Below are 17,306 nucleotides of genomic sequence, written 5' to 3' on the forward strand. Positions count from 1 at the left end.
GCAGCTCATTACTCACTCCCTTTTTCAGCATTTTATTTCTATGAGGGGCGTTGGGTTTGTTTGTTTTTTAGCTTTGGTCTTAAACTTTGATCAGCTGAACAGCCTATTTCACTTCAATGCTTGGTTGCAATAAATTGCTTACTCAATTTTTGTTTCACTCCCATTTCTTCTTTTTTTGTTGATTTTGCTGCTCTACTTAGAACCTCCTTACGGTCCAACAGTGCAAGATGTAAGTCCTTGAAATGTTTCAACTGGTCTTAAGACTTTGATTAGCGGTGTATTTCTCATGATCCTTCAGGTACAGAAGTAGGACGTTATCGATGTAACATGTGGCTCCGAATTGGCAAGTCTCCAATCTTTGCGGTACATACAAGTTTATTTCCCCAGTTGTTGTTAATGAGTTAGATGGATATTTTGTAGCTATCCACCCTTGTTTCACAAAGATAAGTACCTTTGAGTCTACCTTGTAGGTTTGTAGAACACTACGTTGCATTAGTTCTGCTTTTGATCTCTTATCGGCCATCGGGTAAAAAAAAAAAAGAAAAAGGCCAATGCCGATATGTCAAAAAGCTGAATATCTGCGTAGAACATGGCACACGTCTTGTCATGTTTTTAATACACTCGGTGAGTCAGTGTGTTCTTAATGTATTTTTATCACAAAACGTCCCTGTTAGCATTGTGTTAGCATGGAAACCGTAAGTCCTTGTCTTCCAGCATCATCAGTGGTTGACTCTGTAGTTTTTTGTAGTTCTTGTGGCGTAGACTTAGACGGTTACTCCACAAGTCTCTGCTTTGGGAATGTTGGCTCGGCCTTCCAAAAAGTGGACGTGACTAGCCTCGTCGTGGCCCCTTGCCATCTCAAATGTCGCCGCTATAAATACTCAGACAGACAGCACAGGGTTGCGTACGCAGCGACTGTACAGTATATGAGCTCCATATAGAACACTTATATGAAGCTATACAGCAATAAAGTGTCCTTGTTGCTTTTGTGCCGAAATGCGAGAGAAAAGAGGAAGTGAGTAATTTGACAGCACCTCAACTGTTGAGCTTACAGCTCAACACACATGAAAATGGAAAATACTGGAAAGTTGTAGTGGAACTGAAGTTGAGCGAGGGTTAAGCTAAAATAATAAGAAAAAAAAAAGGGACGGGACAGCAGGAAAGTTATTTTCCTGTTTGAGTCACGCCCATGAACTGGCCCGGTGCGGTGAGGTCACTCGTGTTTTGAGGCCGGAGAATGTTTTAGCTGCTTTCCTCAAATTGTGCGGGTGTTTAACGACATGTTAGGACGCCTCCTCTACGCTTTACTGACAGTAAAAGGCAAGAATAGTCTCCTGTTATTCAAATCACCGTATAGCATGAAAGAGATATTTGGGATTTTTTTAGATGAAGTTGTATGAACTTGTATGACTTCATTTTAAGTAAAGAGTTTGGCTTCTCAAAACAATATGCATTCAAACATCACAGTTGCTGTGCTACACTGCTGATGGGGATGTCAGACTTCATGACAAAAAATCCCAACAATCCCTTTAAGTCCTTTAATTATCCACTTGTTTTTGACACTTGACCTGTAAACTGTGTGGATCACGTAAGCTCACATAAAAGGTTTGAATCTCTGAGGAACAATTGTCAACCCCTTTTGGGTCCATACTGACTTCTCAAATACTGTTCTGGAGCAAATTTGAAAGTGATCTAAACAAACCTGGTTCCAAACAATAAAAGTACAAATAAACAGCCATACAGTTTGTTGAAGTCACTCGTGGTACAATATTCTTAGCTACTTTCCTCGAAGTGTGCGACTGTTTAACGACATGTTGTGAAGCCTCTTCAGTGTGCTCCTAAAAATAAAAGACAATAGTTGTTTTCCAAATCCATCCTTTAATTTGGTCATAATGGATGCAGTGGCTTCTGTGTTAGCATTCAAAAACTATTTGATCAAAAATGAACATGGGGGTGTTTGCATCATGTTTACATGTGCCCGGGATTTGTTTAGTCTAGTATCTGTAGGTTAGCCTTTGTGTGGCCCGCAGGCGGTGGCTCCTCTATGCCCAGGCTTACACACATAAACCTTGGCAGATCTGCACCCCGAATGTTTGGGAAAACTGCACCCACGCTAGCTGGCAGCAAAACCTCACCTCCCTCTCCTCCCTTCATTAAGCAGACGACATTCTTTCCATGTGTTCTGCAGTTCACGTGCGGTTTGGAGTTAAAAGCCTTCATTCATTAGTTCAGCTGAGCTATGGCAGGATACCCCACCCTTGTGTGGTTCCCGGCTCTGATTGGCCCTTTGACTGCCCATAGATCAAAACCAAAAAGAAGGGTCCGGGGTTTTCCAGGTTTAATTACTCTCACTGTTGTTAGGTCTGTTGCTCAACCTTATCTTCCCTGTGGAGTCGCCAAAACACAACCACACTTCTAAAGTTGAGTTCCAGTGTGCGTGGCACCTTCAAATCCACGTGAATATTACAGTTGGGATGGAGAGTTAGCGTGAAAATTGACAGCTATATTAAATGATGTATGAGCTAGATGTAAAAATTGTCATCTGGAAGTCAATGAGTTAATGTTTATATTAGCAAAAAGCTCCAAGTTTTCCCGGTGTGCTTCTACTATAAGCCACAAAGATGGACCATATGGATCGATTGACTGTGGAAACACACAATTGTGTGGGTGTGCTCACGCTACAGTCTAAGTCACAACCGATGGAGGTCTACGTGGGGTTTCAAACGGAGTGGGGGAGAAGGACTAAGTAAGAAACCACAAACATACCACTTCCACACGGAATGGGAGGATAACCGTTTTTCCACTCTGTATCCATGGCTGGCTACATCGAGTGCAAGGTAGGGTAATGTAATAAGGATGGATGTCTCATCTATGCAACATTATGGCTGCGAGTGACCAGACTACTACATAGCACTTGCATTTTTAATATGTTTTGATCTATAATAGACAACAGTCTACCACGAAATAGCGACCATGAATTAATTCATTTCTGAAAAACCACGATGCAGCAATAATCAAACCATGAAATTGCGAGAGACGACTATTTTATTTCTATTATGAAATGTGTCACTATTATTTTATTAAGAACTTGCAAGGAGCACCACATTGCACTATGCATGCATTTGTGAGTGCATGCAATTTTACCGTGCCTTGGCCCACCTCTTCCAAGTGTGCCATACTTGGGCACGGACCAGAACTTCCACCCTAGCCGGTCACAACCGGCAAAAACGTAAGAAACGCACGGAGGGCATGAGTGTGACGTGCTGATTTTCCAGCCGCATTACCGGCTGCAGAGTTTCTTTGTCATGTCAAACAAACTCTAGGGGCGCTTACGTTTTTTTCAGGTTGCAAGACAACCTAACGCACTTTGTGTGTCTTTGTGAGTCATCCGTACGGCCAACGTGTCTTTCATACGCTTTTTCCGTAATGCCAAAAATGGTCCTATCTCGCAATGTTAAAGAATTCTTTTAAAAATTCCTGGATCCAGACGGTGATCCGTATCACCTCCAAAATGTAATCAGTGCTTCCATACCCCATTTCCGACAATTCCTGAAAATTTCATCCAAATCCATTCTGAATTTTTCAAGGAATTTTGAACACAAACAGACAAACGGGTAAACTCTGGCAAAAACATAACCTTCGTGCTGCGCTTGGCGGAGGTAATACAAGTAATCACAATGACTTGAAATAAGACAAAGTAAAGGAACTTGTGGTGCACAAGCAAACATGCCAAAGCACGAGTGCTCAGTGTAGGGGCAAGTTAGCAAGGGCCAGGAGAAGGAGGGGCAATCGTGTCCAATTCCATCAGGGTATGAATGGCCTGGTGCGAGTACGCCCTCACATAGTTTTCCAGGTGTTTTGGCGTTCCACAACAAAGCGCAGGAGTGTGGGCGAAACTGCGACTGTGGACATGTATGAGTATGGGAGTGGGCGCATGTGTGGACTTGAAGGGAAGCGTGAGCGCCGTCGTCATGAATAACACTAAATAATTAGCTATTTAGTGTATTTATCAGCACCTGTATTGGGTAGAAATGAAACAACCACAGCCACAGACGCCAATGTGGATTTTGTAGACTTTTAAGGACGCAGCAGAGGCTGTTAGTGCTTCAATTGACTGCATGGTGATTGCAGAGAGCACTCTGCGAGGTCATTGTGACTGTTTGCAGCAAACAAGGCGGAGCTTCTGCCTGCCTGTAGTTTTCCACTAATTTCACCCAGTACGTTGCTTTCTCACAGTCGCCCGCCGCCAACGCCACCTTTGACCCCCGAAAGATGAACTCTTGTCATTCGAGTGCGGAAAAGACGCCCACGTCTCAACATTAACACATACACAGGAAAAGTGATGTCACTCAGTAAGGTAAATACTGTCACTCTCACTTCCTGTTTTTGTCCCGCATGCACTCAGATGACCTGGCACAAAAAAAAATGGTAATAAAGTCGCGACTTTGAATGATAAAACCATCTACAAACTCATTGAAGGTCTCCTAAAAATGATTTACACGGCAATTATACTCCAAATGTTATATTATGTGCTATGACGTCACACTGCATCCCCAAATTGGTGTGTATTTCGGTAGCCTTTAAGAATTTGGAAAATGGAAACAAACTGTACTGCTTGCTTCAAAGAGGAAGCTTTAACTGGGACATCAACCCCATGTATAATTCAATAGAATTAAGCAAGCAATAGGAACGATGAACTGGAAAGTTTTGTACAGTCCATTCTAATGCTCAAATGTTGCCTAAAAAACTGTAGTTAAAAAATGGTGTATGATGATGACAGTTTGACCATGGAACAGATTATTTATATTAACTGTACTGATTTTAATGGGGAAATGTTTTACTTTGGACATTCAAGGGTATTTTGGAACCTTTTATATTATGAGTAAAACCTGGACTACCAACTAAAGCCTAGGTCGTATAGGCTCCTATGGCCGGTCTACGTGCAAAAAAATGCAAGAACACACGAAGGGCTTGCGTGTGATGTGCTGATCTTTGCGAGAGCTCGCAAAACTTTTGAGAGAGAACGTAAAACTATTTACATTAAGAGCATTGTACTTCCGTGTTGAGAGTGGATGTTTGCGGTGAAACTTCAAATTAAGAGCGGCACATTGGTTGACTGTTTACTTATAGGACAAGCAGCGCACAAAATTGAAAAAATCCATGTATGGCTGATCAGTGTGTTTCCTTTCAAGTGCCAGTACTCAAAGACATGTTTCCAGCAACGCTAGGTCGGACCGAATGTGAGCATTTTATTTTCAAACGACAAGCCGAATAACCATCCCAGAATTGAAAACTCGATCCTATGTTTTCGGTATGACTTTATACCTCTACAATTGTGCAGTAAGGAATGTGGAAATGCTTAAGATGGAAATGAAATGATGCATTTCCACCCAATGTTCGCTATGTGGAGGCAAGCTATGGCCAGTGTGTCCTGTAGCTTCACAAAGTTTTGCACAGAACTTTTGCGTTCTCTCGCAAACATTCGTCCTTTTTTTCCCCATGTTCCCTCGGGGCTGCCGTACTTTTAAAATGTGTCAGCTATTATTAAGAACTTGCAAGGGGTGATCACATTGCATTTTGCATGTATTTGCAATGTTACCATGCCACACTTGGGCACGGATCAGAACACTCACACTAGCCAAACATGCCAGACTTTACTGAGAAGTACGGCACAATGAGCTTAGTATGAGTACACCATTTGGACAAATGCAGCCTGCTTGTTTTTCTTCTCTTCCTACCGTCTTTGAACGCAGCACAGCTTCACGCTGCTGTGCTGCTTGTGTTTATTTCCAGAGCAGTGACGTGCACACTGCACTCCTCCTATATGTGGCTCGTCAGATGGTGGCTGGGGCAGCCATTGGTGAACTGTTGTTGCTGTAGCAGCTTGTGTCATCGCCTTGGGAAGGGAGGGGAGAGAGAGGAAGGGGGGAGGCGGTATAAAAGCTCTCTCCCCCAGTATAAGAGTTTCACTTTGGAGGAGGACAGTAGAGAGGGAGGACTGGAAGAGTACAGAAGGACCCGTCTGAAACCTAACACCCTGCGTGGTATTTACCAACACCAGGCTTCTGTTGGCCAAGTCGTTTCCAGCGGATCTCGTCTACCTTGCCTGACATTGAGCACTAAATGCACAGAGGAGCCGCCAAGCTTGGACCTGGGATCGAACGTGGAGAAAAAAAGGCACCAACGAACGCGCAGTGACCAAAAAAGCGCACAGGCTGTGGCCGTTGCCTTCCTCAATGCATACCCTTTGTGCCCGGGGAACCATGAAACCAGAGATCAACGCCGCCGTCGGATTTCTGTCGAGATTTCTGCGGGTAAAAGGACACGTAAACGATCGGCAGGTCCAAACGTTCAGCCAGAGCCTGCACGACATTTTGTCAGGTGAGCGAAAGCCCCCTCGTTCTTTTTATTCCAACAGACTAAACAAACACGGCTTAGATTAGCCTTATAAAGTGGGTTTCTAGCTTTCATTCGGCGGCAAAATGGGGTCCAAATTCGGGTTGTAATCCGACCGGGGGGGGGGGGGGGGTCGTCAAAAGAAGCTTTCTTTGTTCTCCCTGCGTCTCACTTACCAGCGCCACCAGAACGCACAGCTTTACGCACAAAACCACCCAAAATAGCCTAGAAATGGCTGTCAAAAGCAACCACTCGACGATTTAATCTACAGGATGCAATATTTGGATCAGAGGGATCCGAATGGGGGGCTTTTAGAGGAGCTACTATGTTGGTGAAGAAGTGACACGGGGGGGGGGGCAGAAAGGCTGGAACAAGGAAGTGCGCCTAGACAACAACAGTGACGAGACCTGCACAATTACGTAATGCTCTCAGCCAAGTCGTTTACAATTAAATAACTAAGACACATCAGTCACCAAAATCCCGATTTTAATTGCAGGGAGTGTTTTATTATGTTAGATTCACGTAGAAGTATTGGGTTGGAACTTTTTAAAAGCGAAACATAAAATCAATATCTGGCTGGCTTGAATGTGACATAAGTAGATTATTTTTGTTGTTTTATTGTTTAAGACAAGTAAAAACGTCATTACTTACATCCACACTTTATAACTTTATCATGACAATGTTTCTCTACATACTGTATAAAAGCAGAAGTAAAAGTTACAAGTCCCATTTTACTCAATTTAGGTCATTTTTCCCATGGCCACATTCCATAGTATCCCTATTAATTACATGGAGTGTTTTATTATGTTGGATACTTGCAAAAGTCATACTTTACCATTTTTTTCTGCACTTTTCAACAGTATTATGGCATTACATTCATAGCCGATATGAAAAATGTTGATTCTTTTTCCTGTTTGGTTGTTTAATAAAAAAAAAAAATACAGCCAAAATGAAACTTTTCTTTAGACTTTATGACGTCAAATAAACATCCTTAGCTTGCGGTAAACACGCTGCACAGTGGGTGCTAAATCTTCCATACATGTATGGAACAGCAGACGATGACCTACATTCCCACCATAAGGGCCCCGCTTATCCTGCAGTAAATTTGAGATGGGACGTGGGATAAGTCCTTCCAATCCGGAGTCAAAGCAACAGTTTGTAATGCTTCGTGTAGCCGTATAGCAGGACTGGCTATTTTTCATGACAGTGTTTAAATGGTGAGCAATGAACACCTCATAAGCGTTCCATCTTTGTTTGACAGAAAACGTGTAAGCAAAGCGGGTGAGGGGTTGCTTGTAAACAGACAAAAGTTTCTGCAAAATGGCGTCTACTGTGAGACGTGTAGGGGGAGGGGGTGGTGTTTTGGCGGAGCCTATAGTGGGACATTAAAGAGGGGGCGGTCGCAGCATCATCGGGTTGGAAACTGGGAAGGGGGGTGGGCCACATAGTTGAATTCAACATGTAGAAGCTCTTCTTTTGGTTGTCGAGTGAAGGGGGAGACCTCGTTGTTTATCAACCGTCACCACACCATGACACACCAGACGGGTCCTAACAAGCTCACCTAAAGTATGGCGTGACGTGAATAAAGAGCCCTAAGTGCGTCCGCTTTCCACTTACCAGCCTCACACCCCTTCTCGTGTCCTGGTTTGTAAGTATAGGTCGAGCTGATCCTGAGCCCATCTGCTCGTTTGTAGGTGGCTGTCTTTTGTGGCTCGGCCCAAATGATCTACCAAACAGTCCCCCTTTTTTCTCTCATCAGTGTGTGTGTGTGTGTGTGTGTGTGTGTGGGGGGGGGGGGTATTATCCCTGTGGTTACATGCAGGTGGCCTGCAGGGACCCGACCTAAATGCTGATCTACTTCACTTACGCCACAATGGCATCAATGGGAATTCAATATGGATGAGCCCAGTCCTTTGCTTTGTTCATTGCTATATGAGGAGTAGAATGTTTCGCAAACAATCAACACTTTCATTGTGACTGTAATCTCCCCTGAAAAACCCCCAAAGGCAACTTAAAGCGACATCACTCCCTTGTCGCAATTTGACAACCCCTTGGAAAACTTCCACAAAAACAGGATCCCGTCCCTTTAAGAGGTGGGGCCAAGCATCCCAGATGGCTGGCTCAGACTTCAACTTTTGGTGTTTTGTTCAGTCCGTCACAGGAGACTTTGACACTGGTGGCAGCCATGGGGGGAGGGAATTCAATGGCCCTTTTTTTTCCACGTACGCCCAGGGCGCCACTGGCCGCCTGTTTATGGCCTCTTATCAGGACCAGAACAGGTGGTGCTGTTTTTCTTTCGGCTGCACCCTGAGAATAACTGCTCTTAGCCAGCACCAGACTGTATTTCCACGACAAAAGACTACCTGAGAAAAAGCCATGGAGTACCAGGAACGGGCATTCAAATTAAAAAAAAAAATGGGTGTACGCACACTAGGCCTATATTATAACAGGCTTGGGTCCACTTCACACCAAGAGTCTGGCAAGTTTGGCTAGTGTGGTGAGTACTCTGAGCCACACTAAAGTTCCGTACACTTCCCCTCCTTTGGCACAAGTGGAAAAGGTGGGCCTGGGCAGGGCACGATTGCATTCTCACGCACCAAGTCAGAGAAGGACTGTAATGCATAACAGATTAAACAGAAAGACTTGGAATACTCAAAAAGCCAAAGCCAGCTAGCTTGCTCAGCCGTGACTACAGTCGTGCGTGTGATAAATACATGTAATTTATGCGATTGTTCCCCTCGTAAGTAATTCACGACAGTTGTTTGGTCAGCTGCTCAAAAATTAGCACCTCGTAACCAAAACCTAATTGCAAGGTAAACTCAGTCCACGTTGTCCTCTTCTTTGTCCTGACAGAACAATACAAGCACCACTGGTTCCCAGACCGTCCCTGCAAAGGTTCAGGTTACCGCTGCATCCGCATCAACCACAAGATGGACCCGTTGGTGGGGCAGGCGGGCCAGCGCATCGGCCTGACAATCCAGCAACTCTACCTTCTGCTGCCCAGTGAGCTCACACTGTGGGTGGACCCCTTTGAGGTGTCCTATCGCATCGGCGAGGACGGCTCCATCTGCGTCCTGTACGAGTCGCAGCCCATTCCGGCGGCCATGCCGGGAACGGCCGTGGCCAACTCGCCCTCAGGAAGCGGCAGTTCGGTGAGCACCATGGTGGACAGTCACATCAGCTGCAAGGAGGAACTGATGGTGCTGGGCAGAACCAGTCCCTCCAAAGCCTACAACATGATGACTGTGTCCAGTTAAAGGGGGCACGCAGTCAGCCGGGCCTACTTCTCATTCAGGGTCATACCTTGGCTGGTTGGATGAATTTGACCGGATCAGGGCGAGCCTTTTTAAAAGCTAAGAATATGAAATTAAATATTGAAAGAGGAAAAAAAGCAAAAGAAAAAGCAGAGGATCCCTATCATCCAGGTGATGGAAACCTTGTAGGTTTGATAACCCCACCCTCACCCCCATTGTCATCTGTTTTGTTGTGTCATTGGATCAGCTGGGTACTCCCATTTTTAGGAGAGGCTTTGTGGAGATGGAACTGTTGGGGCAGCTACACCACCCGACCAACCCCCCAACACCTCGACTGTAAACATGATGATCAGCTTCAACCCTGAAGGGGCTGTCAGCATTGACTTTGCACTTTTCTTAATCGTGGTTACTATGGGTACATGCTAAATTCACCACACCAAAAACGCCAAAATGTACGGACTTCCCCCTTGATATTCAAAGTTTTGAGGACATTTAGTTGTGGAGGAAGTTGAGGGTTTATCAAGTCGTGGTAAAGATGGTGGCTATTTTTTGTCAAATTTGCTTTTGGACCACATCTTTACCTCCAAGCGACTGGAGCCAACACCCTTGATGTCCCCCTATCAATTCAACTCTAGGCCTGTTTGTTAGTGCAAACGTTTGCGACACCTGTTACCTATGGATACCAGTGTGTCTGCTGTACCCCCACTTCAACCATGTAGCTTTCCGGGGGAGGGCGGAGACTCCCTTCCCTCCCCTTCAATTTAATGAATGTTGTTGAAATCCACAATCAAGTTGCCCCCCTTTTCCTTCACCACCCTACTCCTGTATCGCCAAAATTCAAAGTGTAGCAAAGAGGGAGGAGCCAATTCTACCCAAATTTGTTAGAATTGACATTGAATGCACTTTGACATTAGATTGTGTGGGATGTGTACTTCTGTTTTGTTTTTTGTTTTTTTAGAGCAAATTGCCTGCATTCCATCCATTCGAATGTCATCTTTTTCATCATTTTGCCCTCCTCATCTGTTTTTGTTCATACTGTAGCTCCCGTGTTGCAATAGACGGCTGTTTATCAAATCAGGAGCGTGCGACTCTGGATTCAACTTTTTTTTTTTTTTTTAACACTGTATTTGTGAACATTTCAGAGCTTTTCATTTGAGGCTACGTTCACACTTGTGGTTCGGTACTCTGGTCCACATCGGATGATTGGTGCGCACTTTGGAGTAGTTACAGTAGCTTAGCGTTTTTGTTATGGGACCAAAGGCGCAGTTCCTAACATATGCATAGGATGGACTTGATTGGGCAGTGTTCGTGACATATTACATGACGTAACTCAAATATTCCAAACCAAAATGCCACCTGCTGTATGGAATATGTAGGTTATTCTCATGTTCTGCAACATTTACTCGCATAGATTTAACAAAAAGCTTCTAAAATATACTTTTAAGAGCACCATTTCACATAGGGTGGAGAGACAGCACTTCCAACGTATTTTCACTTACAAATTTGTCATTTCTGCATGCGTTAGGCTGGTCCGTGTAGTTGGGCCCTGTAGCATTCACATTTGAGCTCAAGTGAACCAAACCGCACCAGACTTCACTTGCAAGCAGACCAAGAGCCATCTCTCAAGCGGTCTCGACCCACTTGTTCAGTGCCCATCAAGGTTTGGATCATGTGTTCACACCTGACTGAACGAACGGCGCTAGCAGAGGCACCAGAGTTTGTTTTAACCGAACCAAAGTGTGAACGCATCCCTCAGATGTTTGTTGGTGGTATGCGAGAAGTAGTCACATTCATACGTCACTGTTCATGAAGTTGACAGAGGTTTATCTCCAAAGGGTCTGGACTAAGTGATGGCTGTGTAAGGCATGGAGCACTGACTGTTTCAACATTCATTGTAACTTGAATTTGTAAAGCAACACACCAGGCCTCGTCAGCCTCTCGTTTCACTTCTATCTCCAAGGTCTTTTAAAAGGGAACTCCTTTTCAAAGCTTTGGAGGTGCATTGCCTTACCTCTCGTCATGAATTATGAGCCATTCGTGATTTCAAAGTGACACCACACAGCATGGTGGTCTCTACTGCCCGCACAGCCCAGCCTGGCAGCTTCGCCCAACCCCTTGTCCGAGTTTTGAGTGCCTCAAGTGCCACATATCACCCCTCAGCTCAGACCCTCAAAGCCAGCACACTGCTAGCCAAACCTCCCGCCTCTCGTGGATGCAGGTAGACTTAATGTGACACATATCATCATCCGTCACCCACGGGGGAGGAAGGCCGGGAGGGGGGTGTTGTTTTGTGATAGAGGAGGAGGGCAGGGCCAGGGCCGGACTTTTGTCCAGGGCAGCTAAAATTCCTCCGGCCCTCCCCGCTCCAGACTTATTCAGCATCCCGAACAGGAAGCCTTCCACCGTCCCTCAGCGGTGACGGACAAATAAACCAGCACGCACACACACGCAATGGCGAGCTCACGCTGCACTAAAAGTGAGAGCGGGTGGTGGGCAGGGGGAGGGTTCTAGAAACTCAAAAGAAGGAAGATGAATAATTGAGGGTACCATACTGTTGTCTAGTTTTCATCTCACTGGATTGCGCTGCATTTAATTACTGAGTAGCATCTTTGTTTACATGCCTATGAAAGGATGTGATGGCTGACCACCTCAACCCCGGGGCCAGGCTCTGGGAGCAGATGCTGTGGGCGGCTACAGGCTGTAGCTGCAGGCCAAGTCTGTCAGTTGCTGGTCCGGGTGTTGAAAGCTCTCCTAAGCCTGAGTGGATCATGGGTAATGGAGCTATAGCCTTTAACGCACTGCACCCCCCCCCCCCTGAAAAATAGCACGATTCAATGTGCGGTTGGGATGGGAGTTTTAGTGTCCACTTGTTTTCCATCACATCGCCTTTCCACTTTGTCACAACGTTATGAGAAGTCTCACTCTGGTCGTAATTTATGGTCACACTGGTAGTTCTTTCCCTCCCTGCCGCAGCTTCTCCACTTACTAATTTGTAATATGCAACTCTAGAACAGACCCCAAAATTGACACACACAAAAAAAGACCAAATCCCCTTTGATGCCTTCTCAACGCCTATACCGTCACCAACTGAAAAAATGGCTTACGTCCTCAGTATGATTCAAATGGCATCCATTCACGCTTGTGCGCACATAGCTTAAGGAGTGCTTTGAGTTTAAAAAAAAAAAAGTCAGAGGTAAAATAGCACATAAAATGCACTAAAATGTCAAGTTTTTCTTCTGGAGATGCGAGGAGTCTCTCCTGGAATGTATTGCCAAACTCAGGCCTGGGACATTCAATAATAAAGACTTACTGAAAGCTTGTTAAGTGTGTTAAGACGTGACACAGGAAGGGAACAGCGGTTTTGTTGTTGTTGTCGTCAATATTGTCATCAACTAGTTGAATTATTGCCACTTTCACATACGATGGTGTTTTACATATTGTAGAATGTATTGTAACTGTACAAGCAATGGTAGAGTGCATAACATTACACATGGGAAGTGCCAATAATTGCTATCCTTGAGGTGTTTTTTTCCTTTTTTGTACGTCATCTTTTAACATGGGTAACACTTTTTTTTGTAAGTGAAGCCATTTTTGAAGGGAGTGTTGGCAAGGACCAAAGTTGTTTTGGTTTAAAAAAAAATTAGCTTCCATGATCTGTAATCATAGACGTATCCTTGTTTTTTTAATTTGTTTTTTTTCCCTCCTTTTTTCTATTTACTTACAAAAGCAGAAAATAGACAAAAAAATCTGAGCTTACCCAAGAAGAAAAGCTTGTGATCTCATGTTATCGTGTTGAGTTTATTATTTTTTTCCTTGGGTATGTTGTGATGAACTGCTGTAAATTTGTACAGTTCATGTAAATTGATTGTGCGGAAGTTGTACAGATTTCTATATTTTGGAAGAAAAAGTTTTTTTTCTCTGTAATAAAAGATTTCCTATCTTGGCATCATAGATCACGTGTGCTGTCTTTATTATATGAGCGTTACTGTGGCCTTCATTTCTATAGAGGATTTTAAGTCTAAATTCACCATGTTTGTCACACTTAAATGTTTCAGATCATCAAACTAATTTAAATAGTCAGTTACAACACAACTCAACACAAAATGCAGTTTTTAGATGAAACGTTTTATTATTAAGGGAGAAAAACATCCAAAGCTACATGTCTCTGTGTGAAGAAGTGATGCCCCCTAAAGCTAATAAGTGGTTGAGCCCCCCTCAGCAGCAACAACTGCAATCAACTTGCAATGAGTCTCTTCCAGCACTAGGGAGGAATTTAGCAGAATTGTTGTCATTCAGCCACATTGCAGGCTTTTCCTTTTTAAGGTCATGCCACAGCATCTCAATAGGATTCAGGTCAGGACTTGGACTAGACCACTCCAAAGTCTTCAGCCATTCAGAGGTGGACTTGCTGGTGTGTTTTGGATCATTGTCCTGCTGCAGAACCCAAGTTGCTTTCAGCTTGAGGTCACCAACATTCTCCTTCAGCAGAATTCATGCTTCCATTTATCACAGCAAGTCTTCCAGGACCTGAAGACCATCACACTACCACCACCACATTTTACTGTTGCTATGGTGTTCTTTGTCTGAAATGCCAGATGTAATGGGACACACACCTTCCAAAAAGTTCAACTTTTGTCTTGTCAGACAATATAGTATTTTCCCAAAGGTCTTGGGGATCATCAAGATGTTTTCTGGTAAAATTGAGATGAGCCCTAATGTTCTTTTTGGTCTTGGAGACGTTTTTGCCCAGTGTCTTTCTTATGGTGGAGTCATGAACACTGACCTTAACTGAGGCAAGTGAGGCCTGCAGTTCTTTGGCTGTTGTTGTGGGGTCTTTCGTGACCTCTCGGATGAGTCGTCGCTGCACTCTTGGGGTCATTTTGGTCGGCCGGCCACTCCTGGGAAGGTTCACCACTGTTCCATGTTTTGGCCATTTGTGGATAATGGCTCTCACTGTGGTTGGCTGGAATCTCAAAGCTTTAGAAATGGCTTTATAACCTTTTCCACACAGATAGATCTCAATTAATCTCAGTTATGTTTAACAGAGGGGCAATCGCTTTTTCACACAGGGCCATGTAGCTTTGGATTATTTTTTTCTGAAACATTTAAATGTGACAAACATAAAAAATAAATAAATAAATCAGGGAGGGGTCACATACATTAAACCACAACCGAGAGCAGCTTTTGTGTACGGCTATTTGTGAAGTGAGCATCGAAACTAGGAATCAAAAATTTAAAAATGAGAACGATACCGGAAGAATCGCAATGTTAATCCCTACTCTTTACGTTAGGGGTGTCCACATTTTTTCCAGTGAGGACTGCATATGGATTCTTTTATTTTGTAAAAAGCTTTAAAAAAAGACAAACTTTGTGCTTAAGTGACAAACTCAGTTATTTTTAACCATTATATTACACCTTTTGCTCTTTTGCTGTATTTGTTGCTGTTGGTTTTTGTTTGTTTGTTTAATTTAATTTCTACAATGTGCCACGGGCCAATAAAAAACAAGCTGCAAGCTGGTTCCCGAGCCTAGTTTGGACACCCCTGCATGATGTACAGTGTTCCCTCGTTTATCGCGGGGGATAGGTTCCCAAAATAGCCCACAATAAGTGAAATCCGTGAAGTAGCCAACTTTGTTTTCAATGATTCTATATGTTTTAAGGCTGTACAACCTCTTACCATACACTTTACAAACTTTTCTCAGGCAGGCATTCACATTTTCTCAGATTTGTATTTTGTTTAAACACTCTCAAAGTTCAAATTTCGTTTGAATTGTAATGATCTACTATGTTGGACACAAGAAATTAAGTGACTCGGGTGTATTTCTCTCCTCTGACCACGCCTCTTGGTCCTGGCGCCGTTTCGCTGTAGTGCTTTTGTATCCTTGTTAAAACATATTGCTCCTGTTGTCGCATTTTCCTCCTCGTCCTCCTCCTTGAACCAAAGATTAATTTATTCCGTAATGGCACCCTACAGCCGGTTAGCTTCTTCTTCTATTGTTTATTGGCGGTTAGCAAGCAGCTGACACGGATAGCTAGTTTGCTAGCAATGACAGGAAACATTGATTGACAATGGTGTACAGCCAATCAAGAGAGGGAAGAGAGAGAGACACAGCAACCTTGTGCTAAAGCACAGAAGTACAACACTCAACTTCCCACAATGCAATTCTTCTTAAAGAGTCAGGCTAACAGTATTCATATGCTGTAAAAAAAACAACCAAAAAAAACACTAAAATTGCATTTTAAAATTCTGTGAAACACCAAGTCCACAAAAGGTGAACCGCGATGTAGCAAGGGAACACTGTAACCGAAATATTACAAACCAAAATGCCATCTACTGAGTTGAATATGAAAGTTATTTGTATATTCTGCTATTTTTAGCAGCTTAGATTTTGCAAAAAGCTTATATCATATACTTTTAAAGAGTGTCATTGTCACACACAGAGCGAGACAGAGCTTCCAACGCATTTGATCTTACATATTTGTACCTTCTGCATGCTTTTTGCTGTCATTTTACTTGTACTTGTTATTTTCATACCAAGATAAAACTATGTTGATTTTTACATACAGGGACAAATCGGCTTTATCTGTATTATTTAGTTGTTGTTTTTTTATTTGGCCTCTTTATTTTTAGGGAACACATGTTAAAAGTTAAGCAGACTGCAGTCAAGGTTGCGCTTTGACCTCCATGTGTTTATAACTGACTGGGCCATCTGTGCCAAAAAGGACTGGAAAGGAGTTCACATCAGCATTCCTTCTAATGTATTTTCCTTTCTTTGGATACACTTTCTGCTGTAATATTTACACCCTATGCTAGCTTGTACACCTTTTCCAATTGTGTCCAAATGATAATTAATTGGATAAACAATGTTTTGGCTGCAGTTCTGGAACATTTCATGAGCTATTTCCTTCTCTCTCTTGGAAATAAACAGTGTTCTGTTCTCCGCTGCGATGGAACAGCGTGTTCTTTCACCACTTCAATCAAATTGCGGCAGTTTTGTGTGCGTGGAAGTCCAAAAATGATGGCTGAATCTGCTGATTTTGTAAAAAAAAAAAAAAAAAGAAGCAAAATTCGGTGGCTTACTGGTTGCATAGCAGCCAGTCGGGCTGAGAAAGAGGTCTAATATTTAATCTTTCTTACCAAATAGACATAAGACTGCACATTACATTACGTCATTACGTCATAGACAGGAGATGAATGTTGCCATGCTAGTTTTCTACTTATCATGCGCTGATAAGAACCAATCAAGTAAGGAGCCAGATTTAACAGGAACATCTTGCAACCCTCCCCATCTAACATTGACTCATCTCCTTAATATAAATATTTGATAGCGGTCGGGACATGTCAGATTACTCTGCTTTGTATGTTACGAAAACTGCTTCAGTGTGTGCTTGTGGCTTCACTGTCCTACACGCATGTGTTCTTAGTGTGGAAAGATCAGGTATGAAAGTAAAGAAATGAATTAGTTCCACCCACTAGAAGGCAGTGGTGGAGGGACAGATATCCAGTCACATGATTGAATCCACGCTACGCCAGAACGGCTGTGCGAGACTGTGGAGATGTGACAGTTGAAGAAGGGGAAGACTTTGTCCTCATTGAATCTTGCAGGTGTGCACGCCTTTAACACGTGCCTGTGCACACACGTCTCCTATCCCTGC

At 43.5% G+C, this 17,306-nt stretch overlaps 1 protein-coding gene and 1 long non-coding RNA gene across 2 annotated transcripts in view; one reads left to right on the forward strand and one right to left on the reverse strand.

Annotated features, from left to right (window-relative positions):
• LOC129195129 (uncharacterized) overlaps nucleotides 1-17,306 on the reverse strand; it is a 64,876-nt gene that overhangs the window by 10,521 nt on the left and 37,049 nt on the right. The gene's annotated exons all lie outside the window — the stretch shown is intronic.
• On the forward strand, nucleotides 5,956-13,601 carry btg1 (B-cell translocation gene 1, anti-proliferative). The gene is made up of 2 exons (XM_054800909.1): nucleotides 5,956-6,381; nucleotides 9,250-13,601. The coding sequence occupies exons 1-2, from the start codon at nucleotides 6,237-6,239 to the stop codon at nucleotides 9,651-9,653; spliced, it is 549 nt and encodes a 182-aa protein (XP_054656884.1). The 5' UTR covers nucleotides 5,956-6,236; the 3' UTR covers nucleotides 9,654-13,601.

The sequence above is a fragment of the Dunckerocampus dactyliophorus genome, chromosome 15 (assembly GCF_027744805.1).
Source record: "Dunckerocampus dactyliophorus isolate RoL2022-P2 chromosome 15, RoL_Ddac_1.1, whole genome shotgun sequence".
Lineage (NCBI taxonomy): Eukaryota > Metazoa > Chordata > Actinopteri > Syngnathiformes > Syngnathidae > Dunckerocampus > Dunckerocampus dactyliophorus.

Coding starts and splice junctions, on each gene's coding strand:
- btg1 (XM_054800909.1), top strand. CDS start 6,237: ATGCATACCCTTTGTGCCCGGGGAACCATGAAACCAGAGATCAACGCC. Junction 6,382..9,249: donor CCTGCACGACATTTTGTCAG/GTGAGCGAAAGC, acceptor TTGTCCTGACAG/AACAATACAAGCACCACTGG.